This window comes from Anarrhichthys ocellatus, unplaced genomic scaffold (assembly GCF_004355925.1).
Source record: "Anarrhichthys ocellatus isolate YVR2014 unplaced genomic scaffold, GSC_Weel_1.0 scaffold3, whole genome shotgun sequence".
Taxonomy (NCBI): Eukaryota; Metazoa; Chordata; class Actinopteri; order Perciformes; family Anarhichadidae; genus Anarrhichthys; species Anarrhichthys ocellatus.
The window spans coordinates 3,847,444-3,872,981 of record NW_022280033.1 but is presented as its reverse complement, the minus strand read 5'-3'; the positions used below and the strand labels follow the sequence as shown (position 1 = coordinate 3,872,981).

Here is a 25,538-nt window from a genome sequence, read left to right as displayed (position 1 = left end):
ATGTGAAACAGAGCGGGCATGAATAGAGAGGGAGAGAGAGAGAGAGAGAGAGAGAGAGAGAGAGAGAGAGAGAGCTTTATTCATGCCTGTCCCATAAAGTGGAGATATATGAAAGAGGGCCTCTAAATGCTTTTCTGTTACACTCTCTTTGATATCTGTGTGTGTGTTTTTGACTTCATAATGACCTTGTGGTAATAGTGCAATGGATGGTTATTTTCATGTCGGTGTGTGTGTGTGTGTGTGTGTGTGAGTGTGCGTGTGTCACCTACCTGTAATCAGTAGCGTTCAGTTCCTAGACACACTCAACCTACACGTACAATTACAACACATATGGTCACCACATGTGGTGACCATATGTGGCAGCTGTGTGTGCGAGAGTGTGTGTGAGAGAGAGTGTGTGTGTGTGTGTGTGTGAGGTCACCACCCCTTGAACATAACAAATAAATAAAAATACTGCAGGTGGATGGGATGTTCAGTACATGAACTCAACACACACACTGAAGTTACACAATGAAGTCATTTCGCCCGTATTAAACTCTGGCTAAAGACTTAAAGACTGACTGGACTTTTTTCACACAAGGTCTCTTAAATGAACCATGAGTTCAGATTTTACACTGCGAGTTTCAGACTGAACACCAGTAGACGAGCTGGTCTTCACTCCAGCTGTTGTTGGATTTTCAGCTCCATGTCTATATAGAAGCCGTGTTAACTTCCGTTCCACCAGCTTACATTCTTGTTTGTTTTTGTTGACATTTACTTCCGTCTGAATCATGTTCCATAAAAAGGAGCATCTCCTGTTGAACTGGAAGGTAATATCTGAACTTAATTTATTAGAATTGAAACCAAGATAAAACTAAATCATTTTGTAACTCTCGAGCCAGAGATGCCCCATCAGAACCTCATCTGACTCATCAGGTAGAGGATGAACCTGTCTTTGGTCATTGCTTCTGGTTTCTGAAACTAAACAACGATAAAAGATGGTGGCTGTTCTAGTGATGAAGTCAAAGTTCTCCTAAACTATCCAGCTCTTTAACATCTACTTTTGATTGTTGATCAAAGGATTTGGTTGTTTTAAGAGTTGGTAAGTCACGTTTCTGTCAGAATGACATCATGTAACGGATTGTTTCCTTTCCAAACTCACAGTGAAAACTGAGCTTATGAGTTGTAGGTTAGTTTATGGGGCTCCTGGTGATTGTTACCAGACGCGACAGCGTGTTACTGTTATTGTTTTCATCTTGTGAGTCTGTGTGTGATTGTCATCATGGCGTAATGTGCTCTTTGAGAGACCTTCTGTAACGGGAACTACCACAGAAGCAGTTTTGAGTACATTGCCAGATGTCTGTGGACAGTGCAAGTCAAAATGAATGTCGAATTTGTAGAGGGGTGTGGACTGCAAGGGCACCGAACTACACGGGAAGGAAATGATACACACATAGCCCAATTTGACGTCGTGGCTGGTGTGATCCCATCAAAACATGATCTCTAGTTTTATCTGTTTAGAATAATCATGTCTGAAAATGAAAGTGGTAATGATTTACCTGTGGATGCTCAGTCAATAGTTACTTCCTCCTTAACCTGTTGTGTTATCAGCTGATGGGCTTAGCAGTTTACAACAGCATCGCTCTGGACATCCACTTCCCCCTCTACTGTTACAGGTACGTGTGTGTGTGTGTGTGTGTTGAGTGTTTTTACTTTTGCTGTGTAAGCTGTGTCACCTCTAATCACCACATCAAAACAATAGGAGTGCTTCTGTTTTGGCCTCTGTACAGTCGCAGTGTTATTAGAATCAGGTTCACATATAAGGAATTTGCTTTGCACAACAATCAACGTGGCAAGAAAAAATAAAAGTAAGAGCAAGTTTAGAAAAAGTCAAGATTAGAGAAAAAAAATCAAAATGTTCAAAAATATGAAAGATATAGCTGCTGTAGAAATCTTTATGTGTCCCCTGACAGGAAGCTCCTCACTCCACCCAATGTACCGTGTGACCAAAACGCCCTTGTCGGCATGGCAAATACCACCCTGGAGGACCTGCAGCAGATCATGCCGGTATGTGTCTCAGCTTGACATGTCAGTAGTTTGAGTTCCAGACAGCGTTCAAAAATGTGTTTTGAAAGTGTGATGAGATGATATGACCTGAAATGTAAGACTAAGGTTTAATTGGAGGGTACATTTGCTATGAATCAAATGTGCTCTATGTGCTCTATTTATTGTTTTGCTTGTTGATGCATATTTTATTTGGGCAGTAGAAACCACCAAAACTTTAAAAGAAAATTCACCCACAGCTCATTTACCTGCACATTTGTTTACTATCTACTTCTTGCAGTTCTCTGTGCTGTCACTAGAGGGAGCCAGAGTGCAACTTTTCATCTAAACCCTAAATGATAAAGCTAAACCCTTAATGATTTACAAAGTCTAAATTTAACTTCATATGTTGCTGTCAGAATGAAGTCAAGTCTCCCACCAGATAGTATATTCAGTTTTGTTAACTTTGAATCAACCTTGACAGTACTTTTTCAACTGTACATTCTTTTAAGTATTTTTAAGCATGCCTTTTTGAAGATTTTTTTCAGAGTTTATGAGATTAAATTTATGTATTTTTCTCTAATTAGTGTGCTCACCTTCAGCTATGCAATCTCATACATTTTTATTATTATTATTATTTCACGGTATTCTTTGTGAGTGAATTAGCTCCAAATGTTGAGTTAAACCCACTATAGTTTTTTTTCCCCACAGAGTATTTGTTGAGGTAAAGTTCACATTTAACAATTTATAGATGTAACAAAGAGTTAGAAAGTTTAGTTGAATTGTTGAGAGTTTCTACAGTTCACTTCCCTCTGTTCCTCTCTCTGCATACATTTTTATTTCACATCATGTACGTTTCAGGGACACAGACACAGGCAGAGTGCTTTGCGTTTTGATTTGATAGTTAAGCAAACTGTGCATCTGAAAGAGAGGTTTGGGAACACATTTGGGATTATACTAGTCCAGTGCCTGTCTGGAACAGAAGTGCTGCTTGCATACATGCATACATACAAAGACACAGACAGATAAACAGAGATTCCTTTCCATTATTGTAAGATGATACTGCTACAGCGACACTTATTGGCCAAATGGCACATCATCTGTCATTGACACCCTGACATCATATCGTCACAATAGCAAAAAGTGTTGGCGATATGACAATTGCTGAAAATATGTGGGAGGAGTAGGAAAAGAAATGTGGACACAATTCAAAATAGCAGAAAATGTTGATGCAACTGGGCATTGCTTATACAGATGGATTTGTCTGGACTCACATTACCTGGGAGACTTGCTGTTCAAAAGTTGGAGGCCGAAAAGTGAAGTTGTCAGAAGAGCATGTGTTTGAAAAGCTGTTTCATACCTAACATGAAGTAGATTTTGAGAAGCTTGATCAAAACCAAAATCTTTCCAGCTCTTCATTGGTCTGAAAGCTGTTCTCCTCATTAGATACCTCTCTTGTAAAGAGACAAAGTCTATACACTGAAAACATGAGGTGCTCTTGGATTTCTGAGAGCAGACACTTATTCTCATGTGCTCAGGTGTTCTGGGACTGAATCTAGTAACCTGTTAATCCCATCACTGTATTTTGTTGTTCCAAAAGATTTTTTTTTTTCCGTTGCAGGAGCTGGCTCATGGTTTGGGAGAGCTGCTGAGCTACGAGGGGAATGTAGAGGAGGACTTCTACCTCATGTTCCAGGTATCAAGATACATTTAAAGCTTGGGTAGGAGGTTCATGATGAACGGGCCATTTGAATTTGGCAATAGCAAAAGAAAGAGTTTGTCTGCCCCATGTATTTTTACTTGATTTTAATGCATAAAAGCATACAAATGGTCACAAGAATGTCACTTATATGAGGGAAGCCAAGAAGGAATAAAATAATCTTAATCTCTGTTGTCACCTCATCAAGGTTTCAGTTTCGCATTACCAGTATGCTTGATAAACTCTTTAACGAATCATTACTAATTTGCCAGGTTTTTATTTTTATTTTATAACCACTGTTCTTAATGATTTGAGAAAAGTCGGAGTCAATCCTCATGGCACTTTGTTAAAAGTCAGGGCGCACACACACACCACAGATGTCACAATTACAGTGTCTCGGCACGTCTGACGGTGCTGACAGACTGCTGTGACTGCTGTTACTGCTGCGTGATATTAATAAAGTTAATTCTAGACCAGAAGGTAATCTGGATCAGTCCCACTTACATCATTCAGCAGATTTATTTAATCATAAAAATGTAGGTTTTCGGTAAGCAGGAACTGTTTGGTTCCAAATATTATACTTATTCTAACAAAAACATTGATAGGATAAATTAACCAGGATTTGGGCGAGGCATCAAAATGAGTACTGTTAGGATCTCTAAACAATATTCAGAGCATTATTACAGCAGCAAACAACTATTGTCCATGTACAGATATGGTGGAGAAATGTCTACCTCAGCAGAGAATGGAGTCACTCTCACTCTGTGTGTATTGTAATCCAAGCATCTCCTTGCTTTGCTGTAATAGCCTGGCTGGGGGTGCGTGCCTTTTAGTGCATGTTAGTGCACGTGAACGTACCCGAGCTAGCGGGTACGGGCGCCGCTCTTCACTGCACTCAGTGCTGTTACAGCACCGTAGATAGCACCGTCCCGAGCAATGCCGTCTTTGTGGAAGTGTATAGCACCCACCCTCCGATTCCCTCTCACGTGAACACTGTCAGCGCTGTCACCACTGATGCTGCTGTTTGCACTGATGCTGCTGTTTGCACTGATGCTGCTGTTTGCACTGTTTGCAGTGTTAGCTGCCAGCCGCCGGCTCAGCAGTCGCCATGTTCAGAGCCGGGTGGAGGCAATAGATATGATCTGAACTCTGTATTGATGTAAACAAGCACTGCAGACTCAATTGACTGCAAAAGTGCCCCAAACATGTTCAACTTCCTGGTTAGATATGTGTACTGATTATCAGCTACAGACCAGTACAGGAATGCTGACCAACTGCTCACTTTAACCGCTTGAAACTAAATGCACAATGATTATCTGTGCGTTCTACGGTCACCTGTAAATAAGAGTCATTGTGTTTTTGTGATCTTAGAAAGAGCTGTTTCTATAGACATAGGGAGCGGCTCCTCTTCACGGAGTCCAACATGCTGCACCACCATGTTTCTACAGTAGCCCAGAACGGACAAACCGAACGCTGGCTCTAGATAGGGACATTCCTGTTATTGCGTACGCCTCCGTAGTTCTACGGCATGCTTGGCCCACAAGAGAAGTTTCAGTTGGTTGCAGTCTGCAACCTCACTGCTGAATCCTACACACTGGACCTTTGAAAAGTTCCTCATACTTTTTTTTTACATTACATGACATCAGCATGTTTTATGACGCAGGCTTGTCCGACCAGGCTGCTCTCTGCCTCTGAGCGTAGCAACCAGATATAATGGAACATTTTATGGTGCAGCTGGGGTTATACATGAAGCTGGAACATATATGAGAAGAAACATTATGTTAAAGCTTGAATGGAGGTGTTATTTTTACCCACAGTGTAAGCTGACTGTGAGCTATATGCTGGTCACAGTCACGCCACTGTGGAACAGATAAACCCACTGACCTGCAGTGAGCTGGATCACTCTCTGTCATTTCTCTCACTCACTGTCTCCTTACTTTTTGTGTATGTTTGTTCATCAATGTGTCTCTTTTATATATACCCCTCTATTTTTTGCACACATATTAGTTTTGTACTGCTGTACTTGCAGAAGCCCTCACTAGATACTTTATTCCCTTTAGCTGCTCACCATAACCTTAACCTAATTATAACCCTAAATCCAGACTTTATTTACGTATATAGCACGTTGACACACATTTGGGCAAATCAAGTTATATTCAGGTTATATTAGTATAGCCCAATGTCACACATTTTCTTCAAGGAGCTTTACAATCCGTACAGTACAGAAAAAACTCTGCCCATAGATCCTCGCTGTTAAACCTATAACATGGAGAAAAAATGAGAAACCCCAGTAAGAGCAACAGTGGAGAGATCCCTCTCCCTGGACGGACAGACGTGAAATCAAGATGAACAAATTATAGATAGAAACCTACAATCAGTTTTAAATATGAAGCTAGAGCACATTTAATGCTCAAACACATCATAACTGGTTTATTTAATCCTACATTAATAATTCTGCAAAAACCAGGCATCAACCTCCGGCTCTGAAAAACTGAAGTGCCTTAGTTCCTTAAACTTGCATTCTCTCTAATGGCCAGCAGGGGGCGACTCCTCTGGTGCAAAAAGAAGTCTGATTGTATGGAAGTCTATGAGAAAATTACCCCACTTTTCACTTAATTTATTACCTCAATAAACATTGTAAACACGAGTTTAAGGTCTCAATCGCTAGTTATAGTCTTCTTCAGTCTGGTTTTAATTTAGTAAATTATGGTCCATTTAGAGTCAAATAGATGATAAAACAGGATATGCTTTGGGGCGTGGCTACGTTGTGATTGACAGGTAGCTACCATATTTAACCGGTCTGGGAGTTGTCTGTGTTTTCAACTTACGACTTTAACCCTTTAACAAGGTTGTACTTAGCTCCATCCTCTCTTGTCACTTCTGGTTCAGAACTCCATATTGCTCCTGATGGTCAGGTCACCTCCCATGGTAGCCTGCTGCCATTGGTTCGTGTATTAAGGCAAATGTATATTACATCGCTTTGGACAAAAGCACAATATAAATGCAGCCAATTACTATTGTTATATATAAGTTAAACGATAAAAGTATTCGATCAAGTTCCTAATCCCCTACGTGACATACTTTTTGTGTGTGTTTTGCAGGTCTTCCAGGAGGAAATGGGCGTGGTTAAATCCCACAACCTGAAGGCTGGAGGAGACAAAATCCCCGTCACCAAGCAGAACAGGAAGGGTGAGTCCTCACTGAGATTCTCAGCAATGAGCGTGTTTCTTGCTCATTGGCACACAGACCACCGGCTCACCAATGCAATCAAGAGCAGATGGTCCAAACAGACACAAAGTTCTACTGACAAACATGGTAATTGCTTAAATCTGAGACCAGCTGTACCTTTTTTCTTCTTCAAGTTTAAAATATCAACACATCTCAATACAAATGACGATCCTGAGACTATCTTCATTGCCTGTCTATTACACTGTAATACAGTGGTCTCTCACCCATGAAGTACTGTTCTGTGGAAAATCACCCTGAAACTACAAAAGTGAGGGGCCAAAAAATATGATTTTGAAAAGCTTCTCCCCGATGGAAATTATTCCCCCGCTTGTTCAAGACAGTGGCAGCCACCCACTCTCTTCTTGATGCCACTTTGTCTGTACAGTGTGTCCAGTACCGTGTAATCCACAGCAACTGTTTTAATCCTCATGTGCTGTTTGACTGCACAGAACGCAGAAACCTACCTCAGCTCAAAAGCTTCTTTGTTCTTTTTAAGAGGACGGAGTCGAGCTGAGAACGTCAACTTTGTTCCTCTCATTAACCCTCATTTTCCAGGTCCAGCTCTGTGCCCAATGTCCCTCTGTGTGTTAAACTGATGGGCCATGACTGGAGGGTGAAAGTGTAAATGTTTGTAATGGAATATTGAAAATCACTCTGTTCCTTCTTTCTCCACAGAGTATGTCCAGCTCTACATCGACTTCCTGCTAAATAAATCCATCTATAAACAGTTTGCTGCCTTCTACCACGGCTTCCACAGTGTGTGTGCCTCTGACGCGCTCATGGTGAGTCCACAGTGTGTTAAACAAATATCACACGCAAACTTTCCATTTGTCAGTCCGTCCAGTTTCTCATTGCAGCCAAAAATGCTTCTCAGTATATGTCAGTGGCATGCACTTGTTGACATTGCCTGACATTCAATTTGAAGATGCAATGGCATCCGTGTACAGTAGCAGTAGGCTCCCTTCGGGGCAGCATCACAAACAACACAGGTAACAAGTCATGGCAAAACTGGCTTTCCACATCCTTGGAGAGAGCAGCATGAGACTGGAACCGCCTGTGTTTGAATATCACTGCCGTATTGTTGGTTATGACAGCGTTATCAGTAGATGTCTATATACTTAGTAACAATAAATTGGTTATGCGTGACACCAAGCTGCAAGGTATTTTATTTTAAATGCTGTGTCTTTGAGTCAAAGCGGAAAGTGTATTTTCCAACTGTAAACTGTCACGCTCAATACATTTTAGGCACATTTTTGATCCTGAATGACCGGTATTGGTCTCAGAAATCTAGTATCTTTTGAGTTCAAGTCAGAATGAACAGTGATGGTCACCGACTGGAGAGGATTTGATATTCACTCCTTTACTCCCTCACATCATTTATAGTGTATCCCACTGTATCAACCCTCTCTAAAACAGTGATGTTGCATCAGTCAAAAATATAAAATGTGGTGTATTCATTTTTAGGTCTCATTATTTTATTAATATCTGAAGAGACGTCATTGCATCTTTTCTAGAATAGATATTGAAATAAACCAACTCTCTCTTTGTACTGAACGGAAACACATCTGCTAAATGAATTCAGTGGACTTCATCAGTCTGGTTTAGACAAAATAAACTGTGAATATAAATTACCTGGAACATTTGGACCATGCCGGTAATGACGCATATCTGTTCCTGTTTAGCAACAGTGAGAATTTTCATTTGGTGAGACACTGTTTTCTTTTAGTAGGAAGTTACAGCACACACATTTGTGAATCTTAACCTTTACATACATTTTCCTTCATCGTGGACAAAAACATTTGGCCAAAAATGGAGCTCAGGCAGTAAACTCTGTTTGTTGTCATCCTTTTATCCCTGATAAAAAGCTGCCCATGTTGTTGTTTATTGAACTCTGGGGGCCCTGATGAGGGTCAAAGATCCCAGAGGGACTCAAATGTTATATTCAGGTTTTATTTGTATAGCCCAATGTCACACATTTTCTTCAAGGAGCTTTACAATCCGTACAGTACAGAAAAAACTCTGCCCATAGATCCTCGCTGTTAAACCTATAACATGGAGAAAAAATGAGAAACCCCAGTAAGAGCAACAGTGGAGAGATCCCTCTCCCTGGACGGACAGACATGAAATCAAGATGAACAAATTATAGATAGAAACCTACAATCAGTTTTAAATATGAAGCTGAGGGTCAAAGAGGGTCAAAGATCCCAGAGGGACTCAAATGTACACAGTATAAAAATCCCCAACATGCATCCTGTCCGCAAATATAATAATAATTCAATTGATCACATAGAGTTTTCATGTGACTTGGCTTGTTTTTGTTTGTTTTTTGGTATTTTTTGGGGATCTATAATCTCTTTAAAGTCTATAAATAAGATTTATTGCAATCAGTGTGTTAAATACAGAGAGTCTCAGGAGGTCCTAGACCCCTTGATTGACACTTGAGACCCCCTGAAAGCCTCAACAGGTATATAATATATATATATATATATATATACAGTATATATTTGTCACTTACGATTGTCACTAACATGTATCTTAAGAGCTTACTATGTCCAGCAAGATTCATTATTAAAATTGCAAAACAATTATTTATAAATATGTATCAAGTAAAATTGTGTGTGCTGTGTGGATTTTGTAGCAGATGTATATTACGATGTATATATTTATTTATTATTTATTGCTTCCTTTTTATAAATTTGCTTTTTATTTGACTTGTAGTAGCACCTTTAAAGAACACCTACATTATTTATATGTAAGTTAAATGTGAAAAATACAAATTACAACTATGGATTAGTATTATTGGTAGTGTGAGGAATTTAAGTTTAAAAGCGCTCCTAGCAATATGTTTACTTGTAGAAGGTTTAAACTAAAAGGAGAGTTACTGAAGTTATTGTGCACTGTGAGAGAAGCCAGAGAATTTATGATGCTGCCATAAAAGGTAATACAAATCAGAGAGAGGGGGACGTTAATGAAGAGTTTCTGAGCACAGCCTTCAAGAAGGGGGGAGGAATTGGTCAAGGAAGTGGCCAACTGAAGTCCGAAGGGTTCAGCCAATCACTGAGCTGATCGATGGGCTAAGGAATGTGTAGTATGAGATATTTCAGAGACTTTGGAGGGACAAAGATACTGTGAATCCCCAGAGATGATCAGACCTCTTCTGGACCATGGGGCGGACACACCAGTCTGTCATGTGGTGCGGATTGGGCCTCTATTTCATGAAATATATATATTTGTTTTGTAATTCATAGTGTGATTCAGTTTTAGCTTCTGTTAATTATTAAATACTTTCGATTTAAACTTCAACCAGCTGATTAGGCCTTATCTTGCTGACGGATCAGGAGCAAAGAGGGGGGGCTTTTTCATAACATTTTGAACATAACAGTAGTCGTGGTGAAATTGACTTTAACACAACAAAGACTGCTAAATAAAGACCAGAGACATCTTTTGGGTCCTGGCCCACATAGTTTATAGTTGAAGGTCGAACAGTCAAGTTGGCGGTGATCTATGCACGACTGTGTGCACGTTGTTTTTAACAGGTCACACCTCCGATCTGCTCGGCAGCAGAGGGAACACAGTGAAATAAAGGCAGACTGCAGATAAGACGGAAAAATTGGCAGTTTGACTCAATCCATCAGCTGAGAGCCTGAATCTGGGTCAGAGAAGGGACAGCCTGATCTGAACTGCTGAGACTAAAACAGAGAGGACAAGTCTCACTCGCAGCTGTGCAGATAATAACTAACCTGCTTTGACCTGCCTTCTCTTCCCCCCACACTTTGGAAAGACAACTTTCCTAAGTCCTGTTTGCATTTGAAGTTGATCATTAATTTGAAGACATTGAAGCTAACATTGAGGCTCAAAATAAATCAATGTAAATATACACACATCACTCTTAACTTTAAGTAGCTACCTTTTTATATTTGCATGACATCATTTATGTGTGTGTGTGTGTGTGTGTGTGTGTGTGTGTGTGTGTGTGTGTGTGTGTGTGTGTGCGCACACTGCTCTTTGGCTTACATGTCACTGTTGTTTTATTTTTTGTGTCTGGATGTCTCTTCAGTTTGCATTCTGTCATGTCCACATGGTCTGACAGGATGTGATGAGGCATGCCTGTCGTTTATTCGTGGGTGTGGTTGTGACACACAGCTGTGGAGTTTTTGGCTGTTAGATCTAATGATCTTGGTCAGGCAGCAACACCAAGGTCATACTGGGTGTTAGGTGCGTCTGTCTTCTGGTTTTCCACAAAAGAATGCTTCATGGGTGAGAGACTACTGTAATACGGGTTACTGGACGGGCCCTGAAGATGGTCTCAGGTCCAGCTCATTTCCTTCACTGTAAGTTTGAACTTCCAGAAGATACAAATTTTTCCGATGTAAAATGAACCATCTTTGTACCAAGATGTGTTGGTATTTTAAATGTTAAAATGGTGAAAGGTGCAGCTGGTCTCAAATATTTCATCTCTCAGTTCTGTCAGAGCAACTACTGAACTTGTGAATATACTATATGTACCACTAAATAGCACTATATAATCATCAGTGTATTTTACATGTGTTATTTGCTGTTAAAAACGTGTCCAATCTATGTTTATACTTAGCTGATTCCTCCTGTGTGCAGATGTCCCCACCAAGTTAGACATTAGGTTGTAAATTGTGCGGCTAACAAAATCTATAATGCACTTTCACTTCTTAATGGTTGTAAATAAAAAACAAATGTCACTCCTGCAAACCCCCATGAAGATGACTTTTTGACAGTTTGGCACTTTTTTTATTATCAGCTGCTCTGATGAAGCAGAACTTCCTGTTGCCTCGGCTGATTTACCTGTTGTGTCGCTCTTGCATGATATTTTCTTACACCGATCGATTGTTGCTTTAGACCGCGGTCGTGTTTCAGAGGAAATTCTGATCTATAGTCTGATGTTGCGTCCGTCCAGCTGATTTAATAACATGCTCCAGCCAAGGACGCACACTGCGTCATACTACACTATAACACATGCACTTATTTTATGTTATTTTACACAACATTGCATTATTTTATGTTGCATTGTTTTTGTATGGAACATTAAGTTGTTTTCTGTAATGTTATGTTCCGTAAATTTTTCTGTTGTGTCATTTTACGTTGTCTAATTATTGTTACATGAGATAATGACAACACTTACGAACACACGTTTGAAGATGTGTGTGGTCCCAGCAAGGGTGTAGGAAGTAGGGGTTAGGATGTGGGGAAAGGGCCCCTCCAGTATACGCACCTGGCTCTAGTCACAATGTTTGTTATTGCAGTAGTATACTTTATTTATTTGTTTTAATGACATGTGAAAAGGCTTTTGAGGTGTTTGCTGTTTGTACATTTTGAAAATATCAATCTAAAAAATTTGGTCGAAATTGAATTGTACTCCCAATCTGTATTCACACACATTCTGTCAGTAGGGTGTATTTATTATTTTTCTCTTGTTCTTGCAGTTGCTGCGGCCGGAGGAGGTGGAGATGTTGGTGTGCGGGAGTCCAGAGCTCGACATGAGCGCTCTGCAGAAAGCCGCTCAGTATGAAGGATACAGCAAGACCGAGACCACCGTACGGTAAGAGGCCTGTACTTCCTATTTAGTGACGGCAGCCAGCTCACAACTCACTCACTGCTCGTAGAGTGAGTCAAACCACCTCACACCTCCTTTCAATAGACTCCAATACACACATTTACAAAACCTTTTCTTCTATTGGACAGACTGATCCCACTGTGTGGTACAGGTTAAGTCGCTGTCTAACAGATGTTTGGTAGTGAGGACAGTCTGTTTATTAATTTGTTTTAAACATTTTTCTTGAATTCAATTAGTGCGATTACAAACAAGGGGTCACCACTCCAGAAAAATAAATACAGTTTTTGAAGTGTTCAGAAAGGTGGCCCAGGTATCATGAATCTGAGCAAATTTCATATAAACAAAGTATGCAAATCAAAAATATTGGTGATACTCGGCTCCACTGTCTTGCATTGCTGCTTGAGACTGGAAAAAAATAATTGTGGCCCGTTTTGATTTTTCTACTCAAGTAAAAGTCAGTGATGGATGACTAATGTTTAGCCTTTGGTTTAAGCTGCAAATGTTTGCATGCAAGGCATTCACTTTGTAGCAGGAAATAGCTCTCTCTCTCTCTCTCTCTCTCTCTCTCTCTCTCTCTCTCTCTCTCTATTACAAACACGCACACACACAGAGATGCGCTTTTGCAGTATGGGAGGAAGACGAGCCAACACTTGTCAGCCTCAGATAATGTTAATCAGCACGGTGCTGAAAGCTGACAACAAGCAGCTGCAGACTTGTTGCACAACTTCAATACTGAGTGCGTGTGTGTGCTTGTTTGTGTTTGTCTACCGGTCACCTGTTTGTTTCTCATCCTATTATTTGTAAAACTATTTGCATGCAAACATCCTGGTTGTGGAAAGGTTTTCCTTGTTCACAGTACCATCTTCCCACAAACATCCTGGTTGTGGAAAGGTTTTCCTTGTTCACAGTACCATCTTCCATTTCACTGTTTACAAAAAGCACATTTGTTTTGAAATGAGAAACTCCAGCTCCAGGTCACACTGGAGGTCAAAACGCCATGTGCCTGCAGCTCTCACCCAGGTCACACTGAGGCCTCCTATCAGCTAATGCAATGCACATTTTGTGTGTTGCATCAGGTGTTTCTGGGATGTGGTGTTGTCCTTCCCTCTGGAGCTACAGAAGAAGCTCCTCCACTTCGCCACAGGAAGTGACCGCGTTCCCGTCGGAGGAATGGCCGACTTAAACTTCAAAATCTCCAAGATCGACGTTCCAACGGACTGGTATGGTTCCAGAAGTTTAGACCACAACTCAGTTTTGTCACTGACAACTTTGAATGTACATTAAAAGAATCTGTTAACACAGTGGCCCTGAAAGATACTGGAAATGTATCTCTTACTTTCTTATACACTGAACACAACTGTTTTTGTCATAAATACTTTCACACAGAACATGAATATTACGCGGTTAAAATCAATGTACTTTTTTTCCTTAGCGAGTGCTATTTTTCCGAGCTTTCACTCTATTTAAAGTACAAATCTATTTAAAGGTTTTATTGAAAAGGGGTATTACGATTTTCGCAAATTTGCGTCGCTTCCGGTATGAATAGTTTTATTCACATGCAAGTATTTCACGTTTTTGTGTTGTTTATATTTGTCACGCCCCCTGTGTGTTAAAGGCCTTTACACATAACTTTTAATGTCATACACACAACCTTTGGACGACAGAATGTGACAAAAAGTCATGACAAACCTTCCAGGACTCAAATACCTTTCTGTGTCCTCCCTTTGATTGTATTATCTGAAATCAAACTGAAGCAGATATCTGTGTGTTGCCTGTGTTGCCTCACCGGTATCTGCAGATATGTTTTGACACGTCAACTGTTCTCTTTCTTCTCTGTGGATTGTACTGAAGTGATTGTTATCACAAACTGCAGGAGATAAAATCCACCGTCGAACTTTAACAGCAAGTTCCCTGAATCTAGGTCACTGAATCTAGGTCAGGGAAGGGGCGAGCGGCCCCACCGTATTTCTTTTATGCCCACACACACACACACACACACACACACACACATGTTTGTCTTTCTATCCCTATGAGGACTGTCATGTACATAATGCATTCCGTAGCCCCTAAACCATCACAAACGTCTTACTTTGACCAGGCTTTCTTTTTTTTATTACTGATTTGTGGTTAAAATAACTTTGAGGTTGAGGTTTCAACATACATCAAAGTTATGATTTTAATAACTAATTTCCCTCTCCCTCTGTTTTTCTCTCTGCAGGTTGCCGATCTCTCACACCTGTTTTAATCAGATCTGTTTGCCTCCTTATCGAACCAGGAAGGAGCTCAAGCACAAACTCACCATCGCCATCTCCAACGCTGAAGGCTTCGGCCTGGAGTGACCAGCCTGTACGCACACACACACACATGTACACGCACACTAACACATACACAAACACAGGTAGACTATTAGCGACGTTAGCTATCTGTCACAACTACCACAACACACACATTATGTGGTTGTGGATTAGACTTTGGAGAAAACTGGATTGTCAACAAATGAGTTCTGACGTCAAAAAATAATATTGACTGAAATAGTGTTTGTATTGTTATTTTGTTGGACTCGTCAATTTGCTAATGTTGTGCTTTGTTAATTTGCATCAGAATCGGTAGGAGCTTCTCCCTGCAACAGCTACAGAGAAACACTAGAAATCCTTTTATTTGCACATGGACTGTGTTGGCTCTAATTTAAGACAACACTGATTGAAGACAATGATATTTTAGATTTTCACACGTCAGTAATGTTATTTAAAAGAACACGTCAGCCTCCCGGAAACCTAACTAGTCAAGTCATAGTTACAGTTTCATTAATTAAGTTTTAAATATTTCTGGTCCCATACCATTGAAAACATAATCATATGCTCTAGAAACCTTGTGTCAACAGAACGGTAAACTTCTCTTGAATTGTAATAGGATGCTGATTTGCTCAGGTAATTCTTTTTTGGGTATTCTCCCACCATTGGCATTTACTTTTGTGACACTCCGTTCAATGAGCCTCTACTTTATGGTCCAGAGTAAACTGAGAGAACATCTCCATTAAGCCGGTTAAATTGATTTGAACAGAAAATCCGGCTTCAAAAGACAAAATACTCAAAGGACATGGATTCAATGATTGTGGGGTAAAGAATTAAAAGGGAAGGAAGTATTTTTATGACACAGCAATGAGTATGCTTTGGTGACTTTTCAAATATATGAAGGCATAGGAAATATGTTTCATATCATTTAGCTTTGTTTGCAGCACACTGTCAGGATATAAAGCTTTGCTGGGAGAACAATGCTATTGTTTTTCATGAGATATAGATTGTCTTTTGAAGTTTTGTTATTGTTGTTTTTTTGACATTGCTGCCTGTTCTATTGAACAAAAGGCTGCAGCAGAATTGTTTTAATTTTGTTTTAAATGTTGTAATATTGTGATACTGTTGATCCAGAACTGTTGATTGACAACTCTGTGTTTGTTTCGCTTCTCTTATGTTGTTCTGTTGTTTCGTGGCTCTAACCAGGCTGAGAGATGACCAGCAAACTGCAGCCAGAAGCTGGTAGATGTTGACTGCTAGTTGAGTATCGTACAGAGGATGAAGCAGGATGGAAAAAGAAGCCATCTTCTGTGTGTCCTGTTCTGTTATTAGCATGTACTGTAGGTGAATAGTCAGACTGGTTATTTGAGTATTGAGATGTTTCAGTGATTGTGGCTAAGTACTTACTGGTTATTACAGCAGACTACAATCACAGTCCTGCAAAGCAACTTCAGTTAAGCACCTATTTCTGGTGTTCAGTGCTCTGAACCAAACCAGGTTTCTCGTTTACATGACATTTCAAAAATAAGCTGATAGGAGAAAGCGGACTGTAACATGGTATTAAGTGCCGATAAACAAGTTTAATGTGAAATAGCTTCAGTGGCTTACACAGCATTGGACGTCATCAAAAACTTTGATGGAATCGTTAAGTAAAGCACTGAGGATCTGCTTCTATTGGATAATTTGTGCTTGACAAAATGCATCGAAGATCCGATTAAATGGAGACCACAAGTGCAGCTTTCTTTAACTTGTTTGGCTTTCGTGCACCTTGTCTGGAGCTGAGCAGTGCTGGTTGTAAACACTACGTATGGTTGCCATGCAAGATGTCTAAGGTCCTAACGACTAACTGACAAAAGAGCCCAGAAGTTACCAAGCAACAGTCGAGCAGCTCACATCAGTCTAATGTGGGTCCCTCCTTATACAACAGTGCATCCTTTATATTAAGTTCAGTGCAACAGCAGGAGGGGGTTCGAGAAGGACCTCATACCACATTCGCACCTCGCCGGACTTATTGTAGAAACGAGCAGCTGATTGGGAGAAAATGCCAGCATCCTTGTGCTGAATACTAAAAGGACACATTTTTTGGCCTTTAAATGGGAAGGAATGCATTCTTGGTCAAGCGAGAAAAGTTGTTTTTCGAGATGTTAATCTGACCCAGGTCTGTTGTTTGTAAATGGGACCAAACTGTGTCAGGTTATACAGTGGGATGGCGGTTTGAGAATAGTTCAAACTGATCCAAAGAATTTGTTGAGATGTAATTATTTTCACTTGTCAGATGTTTGTAAGCACGTAAAAAGTAGAGAATGGTCATGTATTTCTTATGTTTTTTTTGTTTAATTATTATTATTTAACAAATATAAACCTTCAGGTTTATCAGTATCTGTTCAATGTTGTGTACATTTAGTTCTGTTAGGTTTTACCACGAGTCACAGCAGTTCTCCTTAGTGAATGACCATACTGTACATATGCTTCTCTGTTGCCCAAGTCTCATATAATGTCTGTATATAGTGCAGCATTTCCACAAGTATGTACAGTAAAAAGTGGACGAGGGGTCATCACTCTCTACGAAAAGATTTGCGGACTATGCTTGTTTTTGTTAGGGACACCTCCCTGTGAATTCATGCACATTCACACTGGGAACTGCACAGAACAACCAGTCCTCTGTCACTGGGCAGTTGAATGGTAATGGTTCAGACTTAAGTTGGAATAGGTTATATACATAGTGCATCCACTTGTTTTTGCATTTTATGTTCAATTTCCCCTCATCAGCAAAAACAGGATATTAGAATAATTTGCTATTTTAAAAGAAAGCAAAAAACTGATATATCACTTTGACACAAGTATTCAGACCCTTTTCCACTTGAAATTTAGTTCAGGTACTTCAAATTTCTCCACCTTGATTGGAGTCCACCTGTGGTAAATTCAACTGATTGGACATGATTTTGAAAGGCACACACCTGGCTATATAAGGTCTCACAACTGACACATCAGAGCAGAAACCAAGCCATTAGGTGGACGCTATTACTGGCAGAGCTCAGAGACGGGGTTTTGTTGTGTCACAGCCCTGGGGAAGCCTACAAAAATAATGTCTGCTGCATTAGAAGTTCCTGAGAGCACAGCGGCCCCCATAATTCTTAAATGGTAGAAGTTTGGAACACGACTCTTCCTAGAGTTTGAAGACGCCTTTTGCAAAAAAGCATCCAACAGTCATGTCTGGAGGAAACCAGACACCGCTCATCACCTGCATAAGAGATCGTTTTCACAGCAGCTATTTTGAAATGAAATAGATCACAAGTGTATCCTGCTATAGGGGTGTTTTTCAGCAGTCAGAGTTGAGGGAAAGCTGAAATGAGCAAAGTACACAGATATCGTTCGCTAGCAACCTGGTACGGCAACCACATGTCACTCAAAGCGGTCACGCCCTCAATTATGTCTAACTTTAAGTCTTATCTTAGATAAGTTAAAAAAACAGTCTGTACCAGGCTGTAAATGTTCATCTCTGCTTTAAAGTTTGGGCATTTTAACACATGTTTTACTCGTTTTTGAAGCCAGCCTCAAGTGGCCAATCGAAGAACTGCAACTGTTTTTTGCACTTCCATGTTGGCTTCATTTCTTAGTGCCGGAGGTTGCCGCTTAACACGATTATCACTCCTCTCTTTTGATGTTAACACCAGTTAATGCTCAATGCTTTTCTCAGGCTCTTTTTTTTTTCTGTCTCTCTTTGGTGGTGAGGTGGCCGACTTTGAGGCCGGGAACAAGGGATCTTATCGTTTATTAAACAAACAGAAATATGTAGGCCATGGTCAGCGCCGCTTGGTCACTTAGTAACCTGCCAACAGTCCACCATTATGTTTTTTTAATAGGAGAGCAGTCTGGTTGGCTGACTAACTGGGGCGACCGTGGCTCACTGGCTTAAGAGGGTTGTCTGGTAACTGCAGGGTCAATGGTTTGATCCTCGACTGGGACGTGTCACGTGTCCCTGAGCAAGACACTGAACCCCCGGGTGCCTGTCATTGGCTCTCTATATACAGGGATGGGTCAAATGCAGAAGTCAAATTTTGTGTATATGTATATGACAATAAAAAGGGTTTCTATTCTAAGCAAATTTGATCCTATTAATTTTTCTAAAATAATCACACTATTGCGCCACGTGACCTGACAATGACCTTAAAATGATCTGTCACTTTTATAATTGTGTACACATAACAGGAGCATCGGGGGAGGAGTGGAGGTGGTACTGTAGTCATTGGTGGTTTGTTATTGACAGTCAATACATGCCCACAAACTCACTTTCACTTAAGTCAAAGTCTCTTGTTTTGTTTGTGTTCTGTGTCCTCTGACCTATATTGTGGATTCTGTGGAGGACAGCAGACTGAAATCTTCCACCTCCATGACACCTAGTGTGTCATTGTTTTGAAGCTAAGGTTACTGACCAAAATTCCTGCTGGCTCTGACATCATGTTTTCTTTTACTTGGTTTGGTTTAGTTTCTTTTGCTCGACTACTCTGCCACTGTCTCTCTTTTTCAACACTAAAACAAATCTTTGAACAGATGCCAATCGCCTGGAAACATTTAAAGCAGAAGACAGAACAAGAGCCAATTATCCTTTCCCACAATTCTTTTTCTCCTCCTTCACTCCACCTAAACCGCCTTCCTGGCCACTAAACACTCTTTCACTGTAGGGGATACCAGTATATTTTATATGTCCATCTGATGCTAACGAAAAGTCATGTGACCATTTCCATGCTTGCAAACGACATTAAAAGGTGCACAATTGCAAGATTAAGAGCGTTTCGATTGCCTCTCAACAGCTCTCAACATGGTGACGCTAGCCGGCAGCTCATAGCTAACTTTGCTAACAGCGCTAACATGCTGACAGAGATAACAATGTTTATTTGAGCGGGAACCGGACGGTGGGCGCTATGTGCTTTCATGATGACGTTCGGGACGCCGTTATGAGAGCAGTGCAGAGCAGCGCCGTGAGCTAACCAGTGATGCACGCTTACATGCACTGACCTACACTAAAAGCACACACAGCCCACCTGGCTATGTCAACAAAGCAAGGAGAAGTTCTGATAACAACACACACAGAGGGAGAGCAACTTCATTATCTGCTCAGGTAAACATTACTGCACTTCATCTTTACATAGCTAAATGTTTTTTTGCTGCTATATTAATGCTCTGAATATTAAATACAGCTCCTGATATGCCTAACATCCAGCTCTAAACATGACCTGACATGACTTGAAAAAGAAAAGATTTTTTTATAATTAGAAAATTGACATTTATAACAATTTATTGTTCTACCTGTCGGCCAGACCTATTGTCCTGTGTAACACACCTCATACCTGATAATCAGGTAAAACAAACCAGGTGTTTATTCCAGGCAGGTAGAGAGAGACAATAGAGGTTATTGAAACCATAACAATTCTTTCCTCATGATGATTCAGAATAACCTTTACTGTTCTTTAAAGGTAACCTGGCTTGTTTCACGTCAGATCATTTGTCATTGCTTTAGACAGCAATGGATTATTTATAAACTCAATTTCGGTCATTGAATTTATTTAAACAGAGGTCACCCAACGTTTTGAGAGCTACTGTACCTGAGGTTAGAGAGTAATATGGAGGGCTACTATTTTCATATAATACATATTTGTCAGTTTACCTTTTAAATAATGACTATTATGCATTTAATAGGCTACATATATTATAACACTGATGTGTTCGCTGATATGTTCACAAATGCAACGGATGTTGTTGTAAATTGAGTGATAAAAGTTTTAACTTGATTTGTGATACTGATTATAGGGACGAACACTGGAAATTGATCTTATTCCCATCTTTAAATAAAAGGATCATATCGCAAATTCCGGGTTGCACAAAAATCTTTTGGTCTCGCACAAAGGGACAATGGTTTTGACCTAAAAAGGAAGCATGTTTCCTTCCAGGGCCCATATTAAATGGTGATCCTGTTGTCTGTAAAGTTAAAGTTGTCTGTGGTTGAATCATCGTGCAGGCTGCCGTCCTCAGTCGACCCCTGAGGCTGCTCTCTTCATTCTTGGCTCCATAAAGCAGATGTGTCGCTCAAAATAAATGAAACTGACTGTGAGTCAGTCAGTTAGTTTCATTCTCTGCAGGTCTCGTCATGACACTGACAGATAAACACTAATACACACATGTGCACTTGCACTTGGAATTTAAAATATTTATACTGAAAAAAGACATGATATTTTAGAACATAACTTTTATAGTGCTGTGATAGAATAGAGACTTTTGATATTTTAAAAAGCTCAATGTTGACTTTTTGCATATTTTTTAGGACAGTTGGACTACTTTTTTTTCTTGTTTTGCAGATATGAATGTAAAAAGAAAATCGGTCTCATTTGTTCCCAATATACTTTTCTTTTACTCGTGTTTACTTCACTCTTTTAAACACACACACACACACACACACACACACATCCACAGCAACATCGCTGTACTTGTTTCTATCTTTGTAAGGACACCCTTTGACATAATGCATTCCCTATCCCCTTAACCATCACAACTAATTGCCTAAATCTAACACTTACCTCAACCCTAACCTAAACCTATAATTCTAACCTGAACCTTAAAGTATGAAACTTCAAGCAGACCTTTCACTGGCTAAAATGTCCTCACTTTCCAAAAATGTTTTCACTCTGAAGGTCTAAAACTGAAATTGGTCCACAGAAAGATAGATACACAAGTATTACACACACAACACACAAAGACAGCCCTACAAGCTCTTGTTGTTTCTCTTCCAGATGTAAAGAAGCAGTCTTTGTGTGCAGCAGACTCTGAGCCAGTCGGCGGTCTGGAGGAGTTTCAGAGCTTGACTTGGCAGATTAATAGACTTTAACAACCTGGTTTGGGTGAGAGAAAAAACTTGGCACAGAGCGAGAACGGTTACTCAAGCAGCTTTTTTTAGCTTCGTCATAGCTTCCTCATCACACCAAGGGGAGAGTAATGCAAATGTCTACTCTGTTCCTCCAGCCTTTTCCATATTGAGTCATGCTAACATTGGCTACAGTGCTCAGCACTTTGCCCGGGCTCTCGTTATGTTGCCGTGCTACATTCAACACCGTCAAGAAAATAATCCCCTCTTTGAACAGATCTCTGCCACTGATGCCAAATGCCTGGAAGCATTTGAAGCAGACGACAGAGCTTAATTATCCTTTTGCCCAAAATTCTCTTTCTCCTCATTTGCTCCACCCAAACTCCCTTCCTGTCCACCACATACTCTCTCTCTCTCTGTCCATTAGTGGATACCAGTATCTTAATCATGTCCATCTGATGCCAGTGAAATGTCATCTAACCCTTTCACTGCTTGTAAACAACATCAAACGTATCCAGCCAAGTATCCAGCACTAAACATAACCTGTCCTGCAGTGGTGTTCCAGGCTCTTTAGTGGCAGGGGGGGGGGGGTAATGAAAAAGTCCCATGTCTGCATGCAGCTTAAGGGGCAGCCTTTCACCTCCTCCAACCCTCTCCTCATAATAACCTTCCTACGTCCTCAAACCGTTTCTCCTTGGTCCATACAACCTGCATTTGCAGTCATGAGTTATAAAAAAAAGCTCATACTTCCTAACAGCAGGGCAAAAATATGCAATATTTTCATGTTTTATTATTTAAATGCATTATAGTGCAAACACTGTTGCTGTAACGCAATAACACTTTACAACAAGAGATTTGGTTTCATCAAACTGCATCATCCAATAACATCATGACTTTTGATTTCTTAGAATATGAACAATCCGATTTTCCAGAGAAGCCAATTCCTAATTTTTGTTTGTTGTAATCGTACTACAGTGATTGAATCCGATATTTCAGAGTGATGACTCTAAAGATGTGAATGGCTGAGAGCATATTTATTAACCACCACACTCTCCGATCTATATTCAACTTCAACAAGCCCTTACGCACTTTAGCTGCTGCTCTTGCACGAAAAAGGAACAGCAGGTAGAAGTCTGTACACCTGAGACAGACCTATATAACCTATTTACTTTGTATTGCTTTGTTTGCTTCATATTCACATTGCTATGCATGTAGGAAAGATAATAAGCATCCAGTCTTGGACTTGACTCAAATATATATTAAAAATGCAGCGATGAATATCAAAAGCCTAAACTGATCCAGCACATAACGCAGGATAAAAAGGTACAATGGAAAGCCATTTAGATGGAATGAACCAGAAGAAAAGCAGCTCACACACGCCGAGTGGTGTAGATTTACAAGGTCAGTCCATCTGTTCAGATCCAACAGAGACTTGGTGTCCCCCCATGTTCTTCATTGTTATGCTAGTAATGCGTATTTATTTCCTTCCTCCATCAGCTGACAGAATGGCAGCACTCTGAGGTGACCTGTAGCACAGTGCTCAAAGTAAAGACACACACTTTTGTACTTCTATACTTGCGAGGACCATCATATAACATCTAGTCCCTAATACTAATGAGAAAATGCTAAAACCTGGGGCGTGTTGCATCGTACATCTTAAGTTTTCTCCTTTAGTTTGAAACTTTAGGCTTAGTTTCTCCTTACCTGAGGGACTTAATTAAGGGTCTTGCATGAATCTTTTAAAAGTGTTCCTTTGTTGTCCTACACAGTGGGACTACATGGCAGAAGAAAAGAAGACAAGAAAACTTGCATCACTACTCTTCACCAGATCTTACCTCGTCATTTAAGAGAACAAAATATTGCAAATTCTCTCCATTTCCTAAATTTCGTAATTATGTTATACTGAAACCTATGAGTTCATTTAGAGACCAGGAGTTTTCATTCAATTTGATTTGTTTACTTGATACCTTGGACACCAGGCCTAATTGAGAAAAAAAATAAAACCCACATTATAACTACTACACAAGACATACCTGATTAATGCTTTTCCCCCTTTAATATCTCAGTCAGTTTGATCATAAATTGTTACTTAAACTGGACAACAGGTTCCAGTTCAGTGTGTATCTATATGTACTACATGCCTTGTTGGATGTGCAGACGTTAGCTTTCCCTAGAGACGTCTCTCTCTGACAGTCAATATCACCTCAACCTTTTACAGGCAAATTCTGAGACATGCTGCGAGCTAAAATAGACCCCTGCACACACAGAATCCCATGGCCTCATACGTAGTCTCTCATTAGTGTGATGGGCCATACTTGTGTTATCTATGGTTTAGCTCATTCACAGGCTTGTATACTTTACATCACTTCTTCTATTCTCTAAAGCAGCTGCAGTGTTTTAGAATTACTTCCTAAGCTGAACAGTGTATTGAGAAAGGAGAATGTATGCATGAAGAGGGGAGGTAGATAGAATTCCTGAGCAGTATTATATTAGTATTATATAGTCCTATTTATGTTTATATGATACCCACAAAGAACCCTAGCGAAATGAACCTCCTGAGTTTGCACGAAACTTGACTCAGCCTCCATAATTCTCGACCCGGAAAGCAACAGTTGTTTGAGGTCAGAACCGTAAGGCTGTCACCATCATACTCATTTTCTTTCTCTTGTTTACTGCGTTTTTGCCACAGTCAACAAGGGAGGGACTTTACTGGACTTCCCGCATGGTCAAACTGGTTTCTAGATTTCCACAATACAAGGACGATGTCTTTGAGTTTTCTCGGTTTTGTAATTACAAAGCAAAGTGTGTACGTGCTCTCTCTCTCTCTCTCTTTTATCTTGATGCTGTGCAACACTGTTGTCTCCACCCTTTATCTGCCAGTTTAACATTGCATTACCCAAACAAACTTGTGCAATATCGGGTTGTATTACTGTAGGCAGACAAGGAGGACGTGACTCAGTCAAATCAGGTGAGAACTTGATACAAACCAATATTCTTGGCAGCAGTGCAGCATACATACACACAAACTGCCTAGGCTGGGTCTGCACTTCCTTTGGGTATTAAAACATGAATTTCCCATTTAAAGTCCATGATTTTACTTTGAATCTGTGATCCGCAGAAGATCACCAGCAGTAATTAGACTAGTATACTTTAAAGTAGATCGTGTTCTTTGCTCTTTAGGAATGGTGCTTCTGGTAAGAGGTGAAGACATAAGAAAACATACATGTTTGTTGTATAGCAAATGCTTTCACATTAAATATCATGTTTAAACCATATGTGCATCTGTTTTTTTACTGTTGAAGACAGAAAACAGTACTAAACCCAAAGAGGATATCTTTGAAATGACTGGACTGAACTATACAATAATTAGTTTATTGTGATGACAGGAAGTCACTGTATTAGTAATGACTGTGATGTGACTTTAAAAAGTGAAGATGGTTTTATCATCCTCCGGTCAGTCTGACTGTGAGTTGAGTAAACTGGAGTCACACCCTGGGAGTGTGTGTGTGTGTGTGTGTCTCTGTTGTGAAACTATGGATACTCTGAATTTCTTACATAACAGACTGATTCTTGACCTACTGAATTGACAGTAATCAGTACTGTAGAACACGTCTTCTGTGTGTCCTAAATATGGTGTGTAATGGCCAGTGGATTAGGAGTGTGTTCTAAAGAGTCTGATGAAGTTATAGGATCAGGTTAGCCTGCTGTTGACCCTCTCTCTCTCTCTCTCTCTCTCTCTCTCTCTCTCTCTCGCCTCTGATTCAGGGTCAACTGGAACTTGGCTTCAGCTCTTTCACTCTATACCTTTCTCAATCCAAACTTTTCTCTTTCCTCTCACTTCTTTATCTACAATTTCCC

General features: G+C 40.1%; 1 protein-coding gene across 2 annotated transcripts in view; it reads left to right on the top strand.

Annotated features, from left to right (window-relative positions):
• hectd2 (HECT domain containing 2) overlaps positions 1 to 18,776 on the top strand; it is a 40,958-nt gene extending 22,182 nt beyond the window's left edge. For both annotated transcript variants that reach the window (XM_031876284.1, XM_031876295.1), the window contains exons 15-22: positions 1,591 to 1,655; positions 1,953 to 2,046; positions 3,644 to 3,718; positions 6,823 to 6,910; positions 7,625 to 7,731; positions 12,403 to 12,518; positions 13,610 to 13,753; positions 14,752 to 18,776. In XM_031876284.1, the coding sequence (XP_031732144.1) occupies positions 1,591 to 1,655; positions 1,953 to 2,046; positions 3,644 to 3,718; positions 6,823 to 6,910; positions 7,625 to 7,731; positions 12,403 to 12,518; positions 13,610 to 13,753; positions 14,752 to 14,872 (810 nt within the window). In that variant the 3' untranslated portion in view covers positions 14,873 to 18,776. The remainder of the gene's footprint in view (positions 1 to 1,590; positions 1,656 to 1,952; positions 2,047 to 3,643; positions 3,719 to 6,822; positions 6,911 to 7,624; positions 7,732 to 12,402; positions 12,519 to 13,609; positions 13,754 to 14,751) is intronic.
• The last annotated feature ends 6,762 nt before the right edge of the window (positions 18,777 to 25,538 follow it).